The sequence below is a fragment of the Neopelma chrysocephalum genome, unplaced genomic scaffold (genome assembly GCF_003984885.1).
Source record: "Neopelma chrysocephalum unplaced genomic scaffold, ASM398488v2 Primary Assembly neopelma1_104, whole genome shotgun sequence".
Taxonomy (NCBI): Eukaryota; Metazoa; Chordata; class Aves; order Passeriformes; family Pipridae; genus Neopelma; species Neopelma chrysocephalum.
Window position 1 is genome coordinate 1,704,506 of NW_020897768.1, and position 21,433 is coordinate 1,725,938.

At 41.8% G+C, this 21,433-nt stretch overlaps 2 protein-coding genes across 10 annotated transcripts in view; both read left to right on the top strand.

Annotated features, from left to right (window-relative positions):
* Positions 1-5,500, top strand: part of ZNF451 (zinc finger protein 451) — a 38,475-nt gene extending 32,975 nt beyond the window's left edge. For 7 of the 9 annotated variants that reach the window (XM_027696015.1, XM_027696023.1, XM_027696024.1 and 4 more), the window contains 3 exons: positions 2,229-2,303; positions 3,925-3,969; positions 4,392-5,500. In XM_027696015.1, the coding sequence (XP_027551816.1) occupies positions 2,229-2,303; positions 3,925-3,969; positions 4,392-4,444 (173 nt within the window). In that variant the 3' untranslated portion in view covers positions 4,445-5,500. The remainder of the gene's footprint in view (positions 1-2,228; positions 2,304-3,924; positions 3,970-4,391) is intronic. The other 2 variants (XM_027696018.1, XM_027696016.1) reach the window with 2 other exon arrangements.
* Positions 5,501-12,519: 7,019 nt separating this feature from the next.
* Positions 12,520-20,803, top strand: BAG2 (BCL2 associated athanogene 2). Its single transcript, XM_027696011.1, has 3 exons — positions 12,520-12,851; positions 18,788-18,897; positions 19,863-20,803. The coding sequence occupies exons 1-3, from the start codon at positions 12,688-12,690 to the stop codon at positions 20,261-20,263; spliced, it is 675 nt and encodes a 224-aa protein (XP_027551812.1). The 5' UTR covers positions 12,520-12,687; the 3' UTR covers positions 20,264-20,803.
* Positions 20,804-21,433: the final 630 nt, after the last annotated feature.

Sequence of the window (21,433 nt, forward strand, 5' to 3'; positions counted from 1 at the left end):
TAACTAACAAATTTGGAGCTCCCCACTACATTGTCTTCCTGGTAATACTCAAAAACTGTCTGGACATAGTCCTGGGCAACCAGCTAGATGATCCTGCTTGAGCAGGGAGGCTGGACAAAATGACCTCCAGAGGTCCCTTTCGACCTCTGCCATTCTGTGACATTGCTTGACCAGTCTGGTGGCCTTTTATGATGGAGCAACTGCAATGGTTGACAAGGGAAGGGTGACTGATGTAATCTGCCTAGACTTCTGTAAGGCCTTGACACAGCCCTAACATGACATCCCTATCTCTGAATTGGAGAGACGTGGATTTGATGTTTGGACTTGTTGGTGGATAAAGAATTGGCCGGAGCAGTCTGAGATGTCATCCAGACTAGAAGATTAAAAGGATGGTTAATAAGGGAGAAGCCACTTGTGAAAAGCCTTTTACATGGTGCTTTTTCCTCCCTTTTATTAATAGTTGCTGGGGGACCCCTGGTGGTCTAGTGGTTAGGATGCGGCGTTCTCACTGCCGCGGCCCGGGTTCGATTCCTGGTCAGGGATACTCCCCCGGGCAGATGGAGCTCGTCAGCCCTGTAAGGCCATCCATCTATGAGAAGGTCACTCTAAACAAACCTACATCCTGAGAACCTCACTGCCATTGTCTAAGCTCGCTTGGCCCCGACAGATGAACCTTAGGATTAAAGGGTGGGCTCAGTTCAGCGCATGCTGTGTCTCACCTAAAAAATCCATTGCGCAGGCTTGAAAGGTAAAAGACCTTTCCCAAAAATCTTCGTTCGTGAAGACTGACCATACTTTATTAATAATTGCACTGACTGCTCTTTTTGGGGAGTTGTGTGAATTTTTCTCTCTTTTGCTTTGTTTGCTTTGGAAAATGATGTAAAAAATAGTATTTCTTCTGCCCAGAAATAGTAGGCAGCTCCAGAAGGGGTTCACAGTTAGTCTGGCAAGTGACTGGAGAAGGACCATCTACCTATTTCTGACATCTTTTGGGGCTGCTGATCACTGTTTGACACCAGCTGTTGGAGTTTGTATTCCTGGAATTGGGAAAGTCAGTAAGGTTGCTGCTCAAACAGGTTATATGTCAGGGGTTTCAAAACAAGTTGTGGAAAGTGTACCCGACACTTTGAATACCTAAGTTGAGTAATTTAAAGTGCCAGAAGTCACACACTCAGTAAATTGGATGGCCATATCGGAATGTTCATTGCTGGTTAATGTAATCAGAAGTACACTGATGTACTAATAAATGTGATGACTTTAAGAGAAGTCCTTCTGTTGGCATGACTGTAGGACCTGATTGACTGCTAATACTGTAAGACGTCATTAGAGAGACCATCTCCCAAAATAGCAATAGCCTGTAGCAGGAGAATGAATACATAATGTGACTCATTGGCTTACTTTTTAACCTGTATTTTACCAAGGCTCTGTTCAATGGGAAAAAACAACCAACCAAAACAAAACAAAAAACCAAACACTACCACCTTAGGTACACAAAACCCTCCTAGACAATTCAAAATAGAGCTGTCACTCTGGAGCTGGGAACCAGCCTTGTGAAGAGTGTTATTAAGAAAGGGAAATGTGGTAGAGTTTTGGCTGAGCTGGATTGTGATGAATTAGCAGATTAAATTAAGTGTATCAACTTTCTACTTCTATGAGACTTGAAACAACATCATCTGCTGAATTGCACTACTCAGTTGAGTTTTAGCACACCACTGTTCAAATGCAGTATTTGGGCAACAAAATACAGCTGCGGTCATGTGTAGGCAGAGACATGCTATAGCACTTCTTCCCATAATTAAATCCTTGATACGTTTTATAGAAAGCAAGTAATGACAATTTTTAATAACTGAATATTAAAAAAAACCAACAAAACAAAACAAAACAAACCAACAAAAAACAAACAAACAAACAAAAAATGAAGTGCAGTAGACATAGTAACTTCTGCACCTATTATTTCTTGTTACTGCTTTAAAATAATATAAAATTGAAGCAGTCTGCCTGTAGATTTTGGGGAGAAGGGAAAGAAGGAAGCTGAAAAAATAACTCTATCTCTTGAGTTACTGTCTTAAACTACACTAGAATGTATATTTTTATCTTGGTATTTTAGTTCATAACGTGTACTCTTCAAATCTAACCTTCAGTGTTGTTACAGTAAGAGAAATCAAGAGAGGCTGTTAATGTCTTGATTAGAAACAATGTGTAATTTATGTTTTGTTTGTGCATTTAAGGTTCAGACAGTGAAGAGGATGAAGATATGAAACTAACAGTGAAAAAGAGTTTAGAAGAAATAAAAAACCAGGAAGGTCTGTTAATTTTTACTTTTCTGTGTTCAGGAGCACTACTAATTTTGGAAGATACAGAAACTAAGCTTACAATCAGTTTTACAGAAAGTGACCTCTTCGCAATACTGTCTAAACTGTGCTGGACAGTCATGAGTAGTGAAGAACACTGTGGTGAGCTATAAATTAAAATTCTGAACCTGAAAAGTATGCCAGCAGACTGAAAATCTATTTCACTGGGGTACAACAGAGTATTGTGCAATTCAAGACTTGACTGAGTTCACTTTGTACCAGTTTAACATGGCTGTGTTTTCTCAGAGTAGAACTACTGACTAAATAGTTGAACTTCTGAATAAATAATTCAGAATTAGGTATCATATCTCAATAAAGCACTCTGGTCTCCTAAAAGAGCTGTAGATTTATGCAGAAGTTTGAATCAGCAGTAAATCTGTCTGTTCACATGCTATCTTACCTTATTTGAAACTGTTTTCATCCTTTTGCTGTTGTGCTTACTGGTGATGTGCATACGGTGTATACAGTCATGAATTTTTGGTGACAAACCACAGCGCGCTTTGAAAATAATTTATTGCCTAAAGGCTTGATTCTGACCTTCCACCTGATGGAAATAAAATGAACTAAAAAAAGCAAAACAACAAAACAAAACCAAAACAAAAAAATAAATAAAAAACCCAAACAAAAACAAACAAAAAATCAACAAAAAAAGATTTGTACAAGTTCAGTGGTAAAATTCAGTTATAAGTTTACCAACTGTTTCTAAATACTGTTGTTAAATGTCCAACATTCATCTCCAGCACTGAAACGTGTGCTCACGTCCCCCGAGTATAGGCATAGCAGTGGCATTTGGTGCATACAGGAGGTCCCACTTCTGATGCTGCAGTGCTGAAGGCATCTGACCTTATGAAGCAGCCTGGCTTCAGATGAGTCACAGTTTGGACCTTATTCTGGATTTTTGCAGTCTTATTGGCTAAATGACAACATATTTTAATGCAAGCAGCTGTCTGCAAATGGTTTTCTGCTTTATTGTGGTTTCAAATTTTTTTTTTTTGTTTCAGTGACCATGTAATATTTTTCTTTCAGAAACCCTTTTATCAGTAGTACCGGGTTTTACAGGAAAGTCCAGATGCATGAATATGGCTCTGCTGATATGAAAGGGCATTCATTGATACAATCTCTGTTCTGAATCTCAGCCTTATGTACAACAGCCCAACAATAATTAAAGTTTTAAAATTCTGTTTCTTTTGTCATAAGAACAGACAGCTGCTTTTTTTTTTATACGATGTGCTTATGTCCTCCTAAAGCAGAGGAATAATTCAAGAATGACAGTGTGTCTGAAAGCTGCTTTAATTTTTCCTACTATTGATTTTAATATTTCCAATGCATACATGCCTTGTCTACCTTAAGATATTTAATCCACTAACACCGAACAATTAGTGCCCAAACCTACCTAAATGTAGTGCAAAATTGAAGTTTCTTTTTTGAGTATCACGAAAGTTGTTTAAGAGAGGTGGTTAACAAGTCACATGGTTACAATGCAGTCTTTTCCCCCACCATCAAAAATGTTACAGTATAGCCCTGATCTAGACTATTCTTACTGTTGATAGTGACTTTCTCTCTACTTGCCTAGCCTTTCTACCAAGAGAGACAACAGTGGTGCCAAGTCAGAATGTAGGTATGGGAATATCTATGGATACGGAACTGGAATGAAAAGACCGAAACCTCTTTGCTTGTTGTGTGTGTGTGTGTGTTTTAATGCTTTGTTTATTTTTGTTAGTGCATACACATGGGTTCTAATCTTGCTGTTATTTTGACCACTAAGTACATAGTTGCATCATGCTCCTAAAGTAATCATTGGGCTGTCCCTAGTTAGTACCGTGGAAAGTTGTAAAGGTATTTTCCATATTTTGAAGTGTTGAAAAGATAGCATACAACAGGAGGGAAAATATGTTCGTCTGTTTCTCTGGGGTTTTTTGCTGTCTACTGACATTGCTCACAGAAGTAATTTGTTGCTTTATGTAGTAATATTAAGGTAGTTGTGTTTATGACTAGTTATCAACTACAGTTTGAGATTATAATCTTTTTTTATCTGTACAGAGCAAGATGTAGAATTGCAAGAAGCTATCAAGAGGAGCCTTGAGGAAATGTAAATGAAGATACTTCAGTATACTAACACCACATCATCAGAACTGCTTACAGAAATGGAAGCTTGTTCATCTATTTACAAGGGTTCAGAAATACCACTTTAAAAACACATCTGTATCTAAAATAGTTAGATTTATAATCTGATGTTCTCTGTTGTACTGATGGAACAGCCGGAGTTTATTCATATTCACTGCACTATATTGTGTATGATAAAAATAAATTTTTAAGCCTTTGCATATTTGTTTCTAACAGGTGATGACTAAGCCTCTCTAATCTATCTGTATAAGTTGTTGCCTAATTAGTAGGCTGGCCTTACTAGGTATTTTGGGGCTCCTGGTTCTTTTTTTTTTTTCTTAATTGGTTCTTGTATTTAATTTTTCTGTCACAAAATGTCATTGTCTTTATTTACTTTTTCATGTGATCTTTGCAACAGATAAAAATAGTAAACTCAAGTTATCTCAGATTTGCCTAGCTAATCTTGTTATAAAGAGAAGCTTAGATCACAGATTTATATTGAACATATGGCCTAACTAACATATGCCTGTGACCAGTCTCACTTCATAGACCATAATTTTGTCTCTGTCCTTTAAATGTCAGAATCAGGACCACAGGCTGTACAGTTAGTTTGCGAGCTTTATTTTTTCAATAGTAGCATGGTAGAGTGTTGGATTTGATGGCTTCAAGTTCGACGAGTTCAGTTCCTCTCCTTGATCTGAAGCAGGAACAACTTTTGAAGGGAACTTCCTAGTTTCTGTTTGGAATAGATTTGAGAGAATTTAAACTGTATTATTTTTATATACTATGGTCTTAGCTCCCTTCTGTTCATGAAGAGGTGGCCTTGGATAAATTAATGTAAATCTGCTAATTATTTTTGTACTGTCCTTATTTTAGGTGAGATTATTTCTGTGTTTAAAATTATCTGTCATCTTTCTCTTTTTTGTTTAAAAATACCTATGCAAACTCTCCAGCTTTACTAGCCTGTTATACTTCAGTTAATGATTGTTGTCAGTCAGTAAGAAATCTCAATGTAATAAAAGGCCAGCTTAATTCTTCTTTTAGTATTCATTCCCCTCTGAGTTTGTTTCTACCTGCTGTACCCCTAAATATTTATTATGCAGACAAATACCTTTTGTGTAGAGTAAGACATGGAGAAGGCTGGATTTTTCTCACTATTCCAAAAAGTCAGAATAACCACAGCTGTTTGTCATCATGGTTAGAAAAGCTGGAAGACTGGCACTGGTTTATTTCCAATCATGATTCTGATATAATTGCTTTTGCTGAAACAAGTAGAATTAATGAAGAATCTAGTGAGGTATCTCAGTGTTCGTTAGCAATCATACAACTTGAAGAAACTGTTCAAATGACAGAAAATTGTTTGAACACTTACAATACGTTTGACTCTGACACCCAAGTGTTACAGAGTGAACAGGACCTCTTAAATGTTTTTCCTTTGTGTCTGCTGCTTGTTTTCCAGCTGCCAGTCTCAGATTAATTGTACTCCTGATCTAATCTAGGTGTGTAGTTCATACTGCTGCTGCTGAGGAAGCCCTATTCTGGAAGATTTTGAGTTCCCTTTAGCTACTGACTCAAGCTAAATCAGTTCCAAAATTTTTCACACCAAGTGCTTCTAGTAAAGGGTGGAATAAAAGAGAAAACCATTTTCGTCCTCAATAGCATCTCAGTCTAAGGTACAGAGGCTTTTGGGCAGTTCTTTTTTCATGTAGACCCTGAAGTTGGAAATTCATTTCACATGAAAAGATGTTTCAGCTTGAGAAAGTTCTTTGTTTGACTTAACAATGTTTAAAGCCTGGGTAAACAGTTTTCTCCAGAGTCTGCTATGTAACATAGAATTTGATTATGTGCTTTATTTCTCGTAACAGTTTTTTCTGTCATAAATGTACAGTTTGCTCATACCTGATGGGCCATGACTTAATTGGTTGCATTAAAAAAAAAATCGCTGTGTACAGACACATTCTCTATACTTGAAGCTGCAATTATTAAAAGCATTGTATTGGCATTATCATCTGCTTATCAAAACAAATAGCAAATCCCAACCACTGCTGCTTTGGCTTTTATAAAACAACTTAATAAAGTTCTAGTTTCTGTATTCTTTTTATGGTAACAGTAGTCTTCAGAATTGGCAGCGTCTTGAAATTTGGTCTCATTTTCCTTGGTCTCTTTGAGGCTCTCTTAACTATGAAATTTTTCTTTGTGAAGTTTTCTGCCATCACAGGCTTGTGATACTTCTGTTTCCAGAAGAGCAGAGAAAATTGGATTTTTAAAACACTGCCTGTACAGACATGTGACTTTTTACTCACCAACATCTTGTGGTTGAACACCTTGTTCTTCAGCTGGAAAAGCTGTCTTGTAAATGTGTTTCAGAATTTAATGGTTTTGGCTGGTGAGTCTTGTTTAACTGGCTGAAATTTTTGAGGTTTTTCCTGCATATGCTGAGAGATTTGCCTGCATTTACAAGCACAACTTGTCTGTTAAAAAGAGCTTGCCCAGCATCCTTTACATTTGTACTAGAAGTGATTAGTCCTGCCCTTTTTAAGAGAATTTGCTTTTGTGTGGTGATGTTTGAATTCATCCTTTGTTAGTCTAAAGTAATTCAGTGGTGCTTTTTTTGTATTTATTTTTAATGGGGAAAAAGTCTAATCTCCACCTGACTACTCCTAGCTGTTCATTTTAATGCTCTTAATTTTTGTATGGTCCATGCACTAAGTTTTACAAAACTGAAAACTATGACAAGTTGAGATTGGTATAAGGCTCTTACCTCTGTGGTGCTTTGCGTGCCACATTCTTTCTTATCAAAAAAAATCCTTCTTTTGGTCATATTCAGAGACAAGGTGAGATACCAAGTAAGTCCCTGCAACTTTGATTTAAGACACTGGAGCACTGAAGTGTTAAGCCTGCCTGATTGCTTCTGCTGTTTAATAATATTTAAAAAAAAAAAAAAGAGAGATTAGCTTATTGTAAGCTACTTGCTTTGAATATATTTTTTGGGTAGTGGATTAATTTTCTTAGCTTTTCAAGGTATACAGAAATGACCACCACTGTTCCTATAGTGGTCATAGAATGCAAACCTTTACCAAATCTTTACCAAATATAGTGAAGTTTATAGAGGTATGAAGTTACGCCATCGTCTTTCTTAAAAGGAAAGTGTTCTATCATCTGTTTGTGCTGTCCTGGTTATGTTTACAGTGACTGCTGTAAATTGGAAGGAGGTGAGGAGGATGAATGATGAATTGTTTCAAAATGAATTCAGAAAAATTGGCTGACATTAGCACAAAGATACTTTCTGGCAATTCTTTCCAGCTAAGCAGCTTTATGAAAGTGCATCTGCATTTTCCTTTGCCACTCCTAACCCCTTGAGATTTCCTGTAGAAATTCTTAATTCAAGTGGTTTGGAGCTTAGTAGTAACAATCTGGGTCAAATAATATGGTCTGAGATATTCTAAAAGTGGATGTAGACAGGTCAGAAAATTTATGGCAAATTTTCTGAATGCTGAATGTGCACTTGAATGGCAAAGCTCTGCATGCCTGGAAATTTAAAGTTCTCCTTGCAGAGAACTCCAGTTCTCTGCAAGTTCACTTTCACTGTAGTATCCTAATTTCTGAAAGTCCTTCCCCTTTGTAAATCTCTGCAAGTTCACTTTGACTGCAGTATTCTAATTTCTGAAGGTCCTTCCCTTTGTTTTTTTGCTCAGAGCTCCACTGTCAATCGGCTGAGCATCTGCAGCTGTACAGAAGTTACTGGCTCATTTATTAGGTGACTTTCCTCCAGTGAGAATGAACTGCTGCATGCCCCAAAATGGTCGTACCAGCTCTGAGTTTGCTCCTGAGACAGAGGACTTCATTCAGACTTCTGGCAGGTTTGGGACCTTGGGGCTTGCCTACACAATAAAATGACTGCAGCATGTATAGGCAAACCCAGGGCTAGTTTTAATTAGCATTGGTAACAACAGTAGTAAAGACACAGCAGCACAGGTTCAGCAGGTGTGAAGTGAGGGGGCAGACATGTATTTTGATTGAAAATATCTCCTGAAAACTCAGGTTGGCCCATCTTACTTGCTATTGTTACAGTGCTGGGGAGACTGCAAGCTGGTTTTGGTTGGCTGGCCCAAGCCATGGCTGCATCCTTTTGCTATGCATGGGAACTGTTGTATTTCCATAAGACCTGCATACAAAGGTTCTTGAAAGAATCGTAGAATAGTTTGGGTTGGAAGGGACAAAATCATACAATTCCAAACCCCCTGCCATAGACAGGGACACTCCCCCTAGACCAGGTTGCTCAAAGCCCCATCCAACCTGACCTTGAACACTCCAGATATGGGGCATGCACAACTTCTCTGGGCAACCTGTTCCAGTGCTTCACCACCCTTCACAGTGAAGAATTTCTTCCATATACCTAACCTAAATTTCCCCTCTTTCAGCTTCAAAAGATTAAGTTCCTGTAGGTGAAGGCAGGAATATAATCCTGGATGGCATTTCTTGGGTGTGGATTTTCTCTTTGATCCTGTTCCATGACAGCTCATATATAAGTGTTAAGGTATGTGACAAGGTATATATCAGGGTTTGGAATAAAGCAAAGCTGGAACTAAGGTGCTATTTAGCAGCATGACAATTTGCAGTGCTTTTGTTGTAGGTCATCTCCTTGGTTCTGGAACTTCTACAGATATATCAGATGTCCAAGACCTGGGAAAGTTGCTCTTTCTGCTGCCTTAAGGGACTTTGTGCATGTGAATCAGACTTCTGTACATTACTCTGTTTTGCAAGCAGTACCCATTTTTTATGACACTTTACTTTAAACAAGGAACAGCCAGTGGTTTCACTGCTCAGGTGGGAATGCAGGAATGACAGAATACACCCTCTCCTCATGTTCTTCTCAGTGGTGCCTATAGCCAGAGCAGAAACATAAGGCATACAGGCCAATGTGGTCAGCCATATGTTCCATTCATTATTTAATTAAGTCAACTTTTATACAGTTTAGTTTGTTTTGGGCACATGCTTACAACAAGGTGATTGGATAGCTCAGTCTGTACACGCGCCTCATGTCTCCAGTTCATTGGACCTGATGTTCTGTCCATGCGATCTGAAGTCATACTTGGCATGTAGAGGCCTTCATAATTAGGAACTTTCTGAAATTTGCAGGTGCACCCTTATCTCTAGCTTCTCAAGGCTTTCTTACTATAAACATACTATGTTCTCAAACCTTATAATGAGACACACAGCTAACAAGTATAAACATTGCATATTTTCACACAGTCTATAAGCATAAACATTACAGCTTACAGCTTCTAGTCATGTCAAGCAAGGCCTACAGAAATGCAATGGAAATTGTTCACAATTTGAATCCTGCAACAAGGGCTGTGCAGCCCTTCACATGGATGCAGCTGTGCAGATGATGAGGAGTGGGGGGTGTTGGTGTGGCATCACCAGCAGTCCTGAATGTGCTTCACCACAGATGGCAAGGAGGAGTGTGAAATATGTGCTTTGTTTCAGATGTGTGGGCCCTTCCTCCTCCCATTTCCTCGTGGCCCCGAAGGACCCAATTCCTGCCTTTTGCGTCTGCAAAATTCTCCCACTTCAACTGTGAGTCACTTTTCTTCCTCTAGAGGTAGACTCCCATCTTTCTAACCCAACCACTTGTTATTTTGGAAAAGTGAAGACTACTGTCCCTTTACTGACCTCAGCAAGAAATAGAGGGCATGGGAGCAATCTACCATCCTAGAGAGTAGGAAAAGCAATTTTCAAGGTCCTTCCAAGTTTCTAAATGGGAAAATCCTGGTTTCCACAGGCAGTAATGTCAAGGCTTGTCCTGGAAGGCCATTTTCACTTTTAAACTTGCATTTTTTCCATAGTTTTTGCTATTCTTGCTTCTAGGGTAAAATGTCGTTTTGGTATTAGAGGGTAAGCCAAATGTGATATGTTTGGACATATATAGCTGTTCTGTGCCTGTATTTCTTTGCAGCTTCTACCTGTATGGAATTAAACCCCTGTGCTAGGAAAAAAATATTCAGAGCTGTTTACCTACTTTGATTTCTGCTTTTTAAACCAAATCTAATTGATGCTAACTAAATTGACATGGGAAAGACAGAAGGATCCCAGGAAATAAATGGCTGCAAATTATATGTCATGGTTACAAATGGTTTCTGTTTGGGGTGGGAAATGGATTTTAATTATCTTCTATAGAGACTGTAGAGAGATGGATGGAACAATTGTTCAAATGAAGTTATTTCCATGAGCTCACAGGCAACAAGCCTTGCTTATCCAACCATGTAAAACAAAGCAAACTCAGGCAATTAATTTAACGAGAGTACTTGGGACATGATATCATTCTGAATGGACAAGCCTGAGAAAACAGCTATTTTGAATCACAGCAGGATACACATACAAACCAGTATCCCTGTGCAACAAAATCCCTCTTAGCTGGGTGCCAAAAATTGGTCTGTTAGAACCATGCGGTATTTGCCCAAACCTGGAGTTTTGGGATAAGCACATTCCTTTTTTAATACTCACAGTAGTGGCAAGTAAAGCCTATGTGTGATTTGAATTGCTGGTGCTTGTGAGAGAGAAGGTGCCATTTCATACAGTCAATTTAAATATGTTCTTGGAACAAGTCATCACTAAATGTAGATCCACTAGCTTTTCTTTTCTTTCTAGCACAGAAAGAGAACATAAACCACTTTTCTTTCCAGTAAGCCTTTTTGTATAATCTTGGACAATAACAGCTGGTGGAACAGCTTCTTTTGCGCAGGTAGTCAGGGGGCTCTTAAAGTTGGCAAGAGAAAGATGCACTATCAGTAGCAGTATCTACTTCGTTTTTTTGCTGTTCATGTTATGCTTGCAGTAAGAGCTGTTTCTGGTTCAACTTTTCTCTCCCCTCACAAATGCTGGATTTTTTAAAGCCCTTCATTTTTTCTCCTCCTGTTTCTTGCATTTTCAGCTGTTTTCAGTTTTGCAGCTTGTGGGGTTTCTTGTTTTCTTTAATGAAAGAGCAAACCAATGAACCAACCATATAGATCAGTTCTGGAAGGCAAATCCTCATACCAACAGCTCCCCTCTCGAACAAAGTTAATAAAGATATTGGAAACCTCATTATTCCTCCTGTAGCTTCTGGTTTAGCAAGAGCCAGAGTTCATGCTGCTTTTGTCTGGTCCAGGTTTTGCTGCTTTCGTCACAAAGGGGACTGGGGGACAGCAGCAGGGGCAACTCAGGGTCTCTCTGTGCCCCCAAAGCCTGCAGAGAGAAGCAGACGCACCACATGGCTGCCGTTTGTCAGAGCACGTGGTGGCTGTGTGGAGGTGCCACGTGTGTGTCAGGGTGTGTGGTAGCTGTGCAGAGGTGCCACACGTGTGTCAGGGTGTGTGGTGGCTGGGCACTGCTCCAGGCACCTGCTTGGAGCAGGGTCTGGGTGCCACTGCGGTGTTGGTGACAACAGGGAACACTTGTCCTGCTGCAGGTCTCATCCTTACGCATGGCCCGTCTGTGCCCCGCTCGCTGATGAGCTCAGCCAGCCTCGATCCATGTTCGCTGGGGGGGAGGCAGTGTGCGGTCCCGCTGGCGGGACTGCCCCGCTGAGCCACCCCAAAGTCGGCTGGGGACAGAGACATGAGAGACATGGAGCTCCTGGAGCAGGTCAGACCTACTAAGCTGAGCAAGGGACTGGAGAATCTCTTACGAGGAAAGGTTGAGGGAGTGGGGCGTGTTCAGCATAAGAGATGACTGAGAGGGGAACCTCATCAATGGGTCTTCGCAGCCAGGCTCTTCTCGCTGGTGCTGAGCAATAGGACAAGAGCAGGTAGAAACTGATGCACAGGAAGTTCCACCTGAATATGAGGAAGAACTTCTTTACTGGGCAGTTGACCACGCATTGTAACAGGCTGCCCAGAGAGGTTGTGGAGTCTCACTGGAGATATTCCTGTGCTGTAGGATGCCTCTGCTTGAGCAGGGAGGTTGGACCAGATGACCCACTGCTGCTCCTTCCAGCTTTACCCAGCCCGTGACTCCGTTGCCCCCAGGCCGTGCCGGCCAAGGCGAGGCGGCGCGGCCCGGCCCTGCCGCGCTCCGTGAGGCGGTGCCCGCGGGCCCGGCGCGGGGGCGGGGTGGCCGCGGGGGCCGGCGGCGGGGCGGCTCCTTCTTTGGCCATGAGCGAGGTGCCGGCATTCGGCCGCCGCCGCCGCCTGCGGGACGCGGTGAGGGAGCGGCCGCAGCGAGGCTCCGCCGGCGGCAGCGGGCGGGTGGGATGGCCCAGGCCAGGATCAGCGCCAAGGCCAGCGAGGGGGCGCAGCAGCAGCCGCAGCAGCAGCAGCAGTCGGGCGGGCAGCTCCGGGGCCGCTTCTACCGCTCCACCTCCATGGCCGACCGCTCCAGCCGCCTGCTCGAGAACCTGGACCAGCTGGAACTCAGGTGGGCCCGGGGCCGGGCGCTGGGAGGGAGCCGGAGCCATCTGGCACCGAGCCGGTGGCTCCGCAGCGCGGGGCGCCGGCGGGCGCGGAGCCCTCCCCCGGCGGGGCTGGGCAAGGGGGAGGTGAGGATTCCTGAGGGGTCCGAGGGAAAAGGGTCCCCCTTATCGGAGGCGAAGTTTAAAAATGGGAGCTGCTATTCTAAGGTGAACTAGCGTGGCCTGGAAATACACGAAAATAGGAATGTTATATGAATGTACAAAAACAGACTTTTTCAGAGAAAGCGCCAAGGGCTGCTTTGGATTTATTACGCTTCCCGTTTTGGGGAATCTTTAGCAGGCAGAGGATGGGCTGCGTGCTGTGACACGGCGTGTACGAGCCCGCGGTGGGTCGTAGCTGTCGCCCCCGTCCCGCATCTGTCGGGCAGGTGTTTTATAAGACGATGCAGGAAAACCGAAGATAAAATGGGGTGTCTTTCGGGCTTTCGGAGGCTCTGGCAAGCCTTTAAGCTGCAATGCTGAATGCTGGCGTGTGAGGCTTCGTGTCTTCCAAACCGCCCTTTGCACTTACTGGTTCAGCTGTCGATGTTGTTACCTGTGTACATGTCCACCTCCTCTCTAGGGTGTATTAAATCCTGTAGCAAAAATGTGAACAGCATCATATTCTGCAGCTTAGGTGTATTTTTCCGAAGTTATTGCAAATGCTATATGAATTTCATCGTTGTGCCAAGACATGTAATGTCTTTTTCTGCTTGAAAACTTGACATTCCATAAATAATACCATTTGACTTTTTTTCCCAGTTTGGCCTCATGAGAGATGATTCTTTGCCTTTAATCATCTTCCTTGTTCTCTCAGCTCTGCTTAATTACACAGTGTCTTTTCTGAGGTGGATAGATGTGCAGGATGCCACTGATTCACCTCCTCTGGTACTGTTTCAACACACCCTTTCCTTCATTACAGCTGCATATTGATCAACGGCTTTCACAGAACCACCCAGAATGTTTCTAGGACTTTCCTGTAATTAAAAGAGCTCTGTGGGATGCAGGAGTTGCATTTTTCCCTTTCTGCCTGCATTACTCTGCATTATTCAGGAGTGGACTTGATGTGCTGTTATATTAGCCTTTCACTTAGCTTGATTAAATCTCCTTGAAGTCCTTCACAGACTTCTCTGAATTTGACTAAACAAAATCACAGTCTGCAAACAAGTCTCCCTGCTTACTTGCAGGTCTAGTGCATGATGAATATATAATCACAAAATGAGCATCAGAATATGCAAAAATGTGTTTTAAATTTGCTGAGTGACTCTGAAACAAAGCAGACAGTTTGGTTAGCCAGAAATTAAACCTCCAATTAAATTTTCAAGTCTTTCAAACAGGCATAGTTCTAAATGCAGAATAGTCATTAAAAAAAAGTCAAACTAATTTGATAAAAGTCACTCAAGTCTTATGTTTTTTTTCCATGCACAACTAATCAATGTGCCTCACTTCAAAGTTATGTGAATGACAGGAGGAAAAGCTTCCAAACCTCTTCATTCTCCAACTGGTTTGGTTTAACTATAGACCCTTGAGATGTTGCTTGTAAATATAAGCGAAAATTTGTCAAAGTGAACTACAGTCTTTAATTAAACCCCTCGACAATCCTCAATTCTCAAGTTGCTTAAGGTCAGACAAACTCTGAAGCAACTCTCATCCCTTTGGAAATCAAAGAATGATTTGGGTTGGGAAGGACCTCAAAGATCATCTAGTTCCAAACCCCCTTCTGTGGCAGGGCAACCTTCCGCTAGACCAAGTGGCCCTATCCAACCTGGCCTTGAACACCTCCAAGGATGGAGCGTCCAGAGTCTCTCTGGACAACCTGTTCCAATGCCTCAGCATCCTGACAGTGAAGAATTTCTTCCTAATATATAAATCTACCTTCTTTCTGTTTGAAGCCATTGTAAAATGCTCCAGTTTGAGCAGCCTTCCTTTTTCTCCCTTTCCCTCCACTGTGAGGGCTTATTTTCCAACAGTAATCGGGTATTTTTGTACCTCCCTGATAGGTGTTTGTGGAGAGGCTTTCTTCTGCTTGGAAAGTGAGGAGGGAAGGGGAATCAAATTGGCTGCCGGGGAGTGAGTGCCCCAGGCAGGGATGGCAAGGGGGGCAGGTGGCACGTGTGCCCCTTGCCAGAGCTTGGACCTTCATGTTGCCCTGGCTGCCAAGATATCTCGGGAGCAGCTGGAGGGGGGACCAGAGTCTCTCGTGTATGAGTCACTGTGTTCTGGTGGTTAAGTGAACACGTAGTTCTAGGTGTGATGATACATAAGTCAGACTCTTTCTGATTTGGGGTTTTTTTAACCTAATTTTTCGTACTTTTCTGTTCTCCTTTGGATCAACCATATTCCCCCACTGTTCGTGCCTGTGTTCATGGGACTGCTCACCTGCGAATGGACATTCAGCTGAAGCACCTGAGGATGTTAGATTGAAAGCCCCCGCTTTGTCTCTGTCTACTGTGCTCAGCTCCATTTCAGGAAAAAAGCAGCTTCAGATGTTTCTTACTTCCTTTGAAAACTTATCCGCACCTCTAGCACATGGGCTTTAACAGTGAGCTGTTTAAGTCAGTCAGTAGTTTAAAGGACAGAGTTATTGCAGCTGTCCTAAGAAAGCAAGTGTCGAGTTTCTCATCTGGAAACAAAAGCGCAGGCTGGTCCACCTGTTCCTCAGGGGAATGCTCTGCTCATAGAAATGGTATGTAGCAAAGAAAGGCACTGCACAGCTAATTGCTCTTGGATGGGGAAAATCAGAAGTAAGGAATGTATTCTTCAGTCTTAGGTAATGGATGTGCTATTTAGTTGATGTTCAAAGTGACAAATACGCTCCAAGTAAAAATATGATTGGATGTTTTCATCTGTTAGAAAAAGACCATGCTGCTGCATCGGAATAATTGATAACTAGGCATGAATATGAGTATTTTGTGTTCTCTTTTCTTTGCCTTCTATTCTTTGGCTGGTTGTTTCTTTGAGACTTGGGTTGTTTTTCCTACAGTAGTCACCTCTGTTAGAAGTTTCTCCTCCAACCTTTTTCTTTTTTTTTTTTTTTGTGCCCTGCACAAAGAAAGTAAAGATTTAAAGAAACCTGTGAAGTTAAGACACATTTTAGGAAAGAAGTTATGAGAGCTGACTGCAAGCTGTGGTCCTGACACTCTTGCAACAAGTAAGGAGGGAAAGGTGTGCAGTCCCTGCCAGGCCAGGGTCTCTCCTTGGCCTGTAGCTGGGGAGCCACTGGGACCCACCCCAGCACAGGGACAGGCAGAGGCCTTGGTACAAGCCAGGGCAGCGAAACAGATTGAGGCTGTGGTGGGTCTCTCACCTTGGTAAAGCCATCCAATATCTCCTCTGGAGCATTATTTTCCTGAAGGTGATGTATGTGGTTTCCTTTTCATTTTTTTTTCCTACTAGAGCAGTGTTCTGAAATGACCCTGTTCCATTGTTGTGTTGCACTCTATATTACAGTTGAAAAAATGGTTAAAATAATTCTGAAGAAGCAATTATTGCAAATAAAATAGTTCTTAAGATTTGGTTATGAACTTCCTGTAAATTAATGTAAATCAAATTTCTAGTTGGTAAACTATGGGTTTGGTTTTGGTGTTTGTTTTTTTTTTTTTTTGCAGCATACAACATTAATTCTGATAGTTTGGCTTTTAGGTCCTACCTCACATACCAAGCTGGCTTTTGGGAGCAGTGATATTTTAGGCACTCTCTTTAGAACTGTACCAATTCAAGATACATCTGTGCAATGCAGTTTTTCCACATTCTTCTTAGAACCCAGGAAAGCCTTTGGAAATCACGGTTTGATCTGTCTACTGAAGGCAGAACTTTATAGTTTTTAAGTCAATGCAATGATTTAAAAACACTATTAAAAATTAAATTCTACATTTCAAAATTTTTATTTACAGCTTTCCAGCAATGACATTTTTTCAATTGTGAAAATACTATTTTTTTAAAAAGGCATAGCAAGGCATTATGAAAATTTTGCTAGACTTCCTAAATTACAAAGTGAAGACATCTGAAGTACGAAATTACTCCACCTGCCTCATTGCTCTTACTAACCAGTCCAAAATAATAATTAAAAGCATTTGCTCTCGGCAAGAATTTGCATTGCATTAACTTTTCCCACTCCTCCTCAGAGTGAACATTAAAGCCAAGGCCTGAAGCCTGTGCTTTCACTGACTAAATTAGGCAAAATATTTTGTAAAACAGAACCATTTCATGAGCAAGCTGCATGTGAAGCATGACTATTTATATCCTCAAAAGCTCCCATTCTTCTGCCTTCTTTCACCCTCTTTTCTCTTCCTGCTGTGGTTCCGAAGTTACCTGTCCTCAGCCAGCCTGTGAGAAAGGAGCAGCAGCTCTGTGCCTGTCTCAAGAGATACACCTTTTTCTGCAGAGGCAGCAGTGAGCCACCACCGTTTCAGGGCAGTGCTCAGTAATGTTGAGGAGCACAGAGCATTTAAGAGACTTAACAATGTTTTGGTTTGTTTCTCCTTTTCTGGCCAGGTTTGATAAACATTTCAGGATAGATGGATGGATTCTCGTGATGCAGCTAGACCTCCTGAGCTGTGCGCTGCAAGAGTCTGAAATTGTCAGCCAGGTTCACGTGATCCTCTGCTTTTCTGTGGAGCCTGGGAATGCAGAGTTGATGGCTTTGGTGCACCTTTTGCAGCCAGTTTCAGCTTGGCAAGTCCTCTGCAAGCCCCTACCCTCAAGTCTTCAGGGAAAAGCCCAGGGAGTGGGATGTTTCCCTCTTTTGTACCTGGTCTTCAAAGTGTTGCATTAGAGTTCCCAGATGTTCTTTTCCATATTACTCAGCTGAATGCAAAAGCCCCCTCCTTAAAACTGTGGCTGAGAATAAGACATGAATTAAGGAATTGGACTCAGATTTCTCATGTGGCATTTTCATATTGCCCATGGCGAGCTGGGTCTGTGCCTTGTGCCACAAAGAGGGCAGACCATAGGCACCAAACCACGCAGCTTACTTGAGATCCAGTAATTACAGGGACAGTAGTTCCCAATGGACTTTCCCCTTGCCCTCACTGCATCACATGTGAGTTTCAGCACAGAGAACAGGACTGGAGTAGGGGTCCGGTTTTCAGGAGGAACTGAGTTTCGTGCTTCTCTGCATGCCCAGAAATAGGAGCTGCTCCCACAGAAGCTTCTTCCCTGTGTGAGTCACTTCATGGAGCATTGCTCCATGGAAAGCACCAGTGACAGTGAGGGCAGGCAGTCCAGTTTCTTCTCCCAGTGACCAAGGCACACCACTTGTTGGGGAAGCCCTTGTCACATTAATAAAAGCGTGTGAACTTTGTCCCACTCACAGGGTTTTCTCCTTTGTGAAAGGGGTTGTTTGGCTACAAGGCGGCATTTCAGTTTTCTGAGTGTTTGTTGCTTTGCAGGTGGATCACATGGGTTCTGCACTGCTGGTCTGGGGGCACCACCTGGAGCCAGGGCCCTTTGCTGCCTCCTTCCCTGCAGCTGCCACTTTTCACTGCCAAGTTCCCTGATGGACTCGGTCCATTTCCCTTCTGGTTAAGCAGCAGATAATAATTGCCAGTTGGCTGTAAGGACTTCTGCTACATGGCTGTAGGACCATAAGGCTCTCGGTATCCAGATTAACCGTGGAGTAGGACAGAACAGCACTATCAGTAAAATAAATAATTGAAGGCTGATTGAATTACTGTTGTTTTGTTTTGCCCCCCATTTGTTTGTTTTTTAAAACTATATTGAGTCTTGAAAAGTGAAGTTAAGATACAGGAAAAGGTAGTGAAATCAGGGAGTCTGGCTCACGGATAATAAAGAAATGACTGTAGTTCTTTAAGCTGAAGTTTAGAAAAAAAGTTTTTGGCAGCTATATAGGTGAACAGCTATTTTATTATTTAAACATTTTGTTTGGTTCAACCATGTACAGGGTAGAGGCTTTCCGTGACGCAGCATCTGCTATGGAACAAGAGAAAGAAATCCTGCTGGAAATGATCCACAATATACAAAACAGCCAGGATATGAGGCACATCAGTGAAGGTGAGAAGCTGCTTTGCTATACCCTCCAACTGACCCAAAGTCAAACCAGCCTGTCCCTTGGGAAGCAGCTCTACATGGTTCCTTGCTGCCAGTAAAGGTGCAGCACTGGAGCCAGCTGAGGCTGTTAAGGGCCACCCATTTCCCTGAGATCCCCTTTTCTTAACTGTAAATTCATGCTGTTTAGGTAGATGAACTACCATTAATGTCATTACTGTATATGTGAAAGCCCATACTCAGCTCACTGATATATTTTCAAAATCAGGCTTAATATAGCTCAGCAGAGGGAGAGACGTTGATTATGATGATTTAATATAGTTGAAACCCCAGCATTTTAATGATTTTGACTACTGGATAGGTTACAAAGTGTACAACCTGCAAAAACCTGATGATGAAAATCATTGTCGTAGCTGTATGATATGTGGCTTTAAATATATTTCCTAAACCTAGTATTAGGTGCTTTAAATTGCTGGTGTATTGGCTCTTCAAGAGCCTACATGTCAAATATGTTGTGTCCGTATTTTAGAAAAGAACCTGTGTTTTCAGAAAACAGAAAACCATTTTTTTTCATGGCCTCTGTTTTCTCTTTATGGTGTTATTGTCTAAATCTCTCCCTCAGTGTGGCACAGAAGACCAGTTCTGTTAATTAATGTTTCTTGATAATATTATATGTTTTGCTTTAATGTGACACAGTAAGCATTGTGTCAGCAGTGGAAAAGCATTGCTTACATTTTTAGTAGAGCTTAATGCCTCATTTCAAATCAGAAAACACTGGCTTCTATCAGATGAGTAGGACTTTGGCAAATGCAAAAAGCTCATTTCTGGCTTCTGGAAATCTTGTTGATTGTCACTTAGTTAAACAAACATTGTTTATTGCTAAGTTATAGCAGTTTGAGCATCTTGATGATGCTATTTGCACAAGAGTGTATTTGCCTGTAACCAAGGATACTTTATTGTTTTCGGTTTAGGTGAGAGAGAAGAACTTAATTTGACTGCTAATCGCCTGATGGGCCGAACCCTCACTGTGGAGGTTTCTGTAGAAACCATCCGGAATGCCCAGCAGCAGGAATCCCTACTGCATGCCACAAAGATGATTGATGAAATCGTCAATAAACTTCTAGATGATCTGGAAGACGCCAAAATGCGCTTAATGTCACTTTATGGTGCGTGCACATCCGACGTGCCGGCAGGACCCATCGATCAGAAATTTCAGTCTGTGGTAATCGGATGTGCCATTGAAGATCAGAAGAAAATCAAAAGGCGGCTAGAGACTCTGCTCAGAAACTTGGAAAATTCTGAAAAGTCCATCACGTTGTTGGAGCATCAGAAATCATCTGTTCGACAGTCTTGCAACAGCAAACAGGATTAACGCATCCTCCTGGCTACTTCCGGCAAATCGCAGGATGAGCAAGTGCCCGTAAAAAGTACACAGAAGCCAAGAAAAAATTTCTCTGTACGAGCACATGCGTATTTACACATACACACGCACCAAAGTATCCTTGATTCCGAGTTGCAAGCATTTAATGGGTTTTGGTAGCATTGGCATTTTCTTTTGGCAATAAGGAACGCTATCAGTTCCTCTCTAGAGTCAATACCGCTCTATTGCAAATTGTAATTGTGCTTCTGCTGAACTCACAGAAACTGTCAAAATCTAGCCTTTCCTCCATTCTCCTGAGTGTTTTTTAAACTAAAGTTGTTTTGTCCTATCATGAGATTTCAGCTTTTCTCTGCTGTATACGTAGTGTGTGAACCAGACTTTTGGGGGACAAGAGATAAATCCTGGCAATAAATCAAAACCATTAATAAACTGTTTATGGTATTTTCATAAACAACAGAGTGTCCTACACATTACCATTTGTAATTTGGCACTTTCTGAATATTTTTAATAAACAGATCACAATACTTACAAGAGACAGACAGATACCTCAGTTTTTTAACTCAGGAAGTCAAAAGCAATACATGCATCCAGAGGTCAAAATTGAGGCTAGAAATGAGCTCTGGCTCTTGTAATGCCCTCTCCAACCATCCTTCTCCCATTGGCTCACAGTAACTTGAGGCTGCTGTGTATTTCTTTTAAAAGATAATAGAAAGGGGAATTGTATTTTATCAGCTATTACACCACAAATCCACTTTGCATCATTATCTGTGAAGCCACAGAGCAAAACAATTGACTTGTCAACTGGCAGACAATGTATTTGTGTCTTGTGCATGATGATAGTTTTTATATCCAGCGTTACTTAACTCTTCGTGTGAGTGGTTTTTGGGGTTATTTTTTTCCTTCTACCCTCTCATTCCCAAGTAATTACTGCTCATCATCACCATGCTCTGTGGCTGTGGGTCAAAACTAGCAGATTTTAGGGTGTACCTGGAATTTTGCAACCCACTGTAGTCTGTCAGTCTTGCACTATTTTACCAAAGGGCGGTGGTGCCCTGAGGGGAGCAGAGACCTCTGTGGCTCAGCCCTCAGCCTTCTGAAGTTAGTTCAGGTTAAAGCTCAGCTGGAAGGAGCTGGAGTGATGCCACCAACCACAGCTGCCTT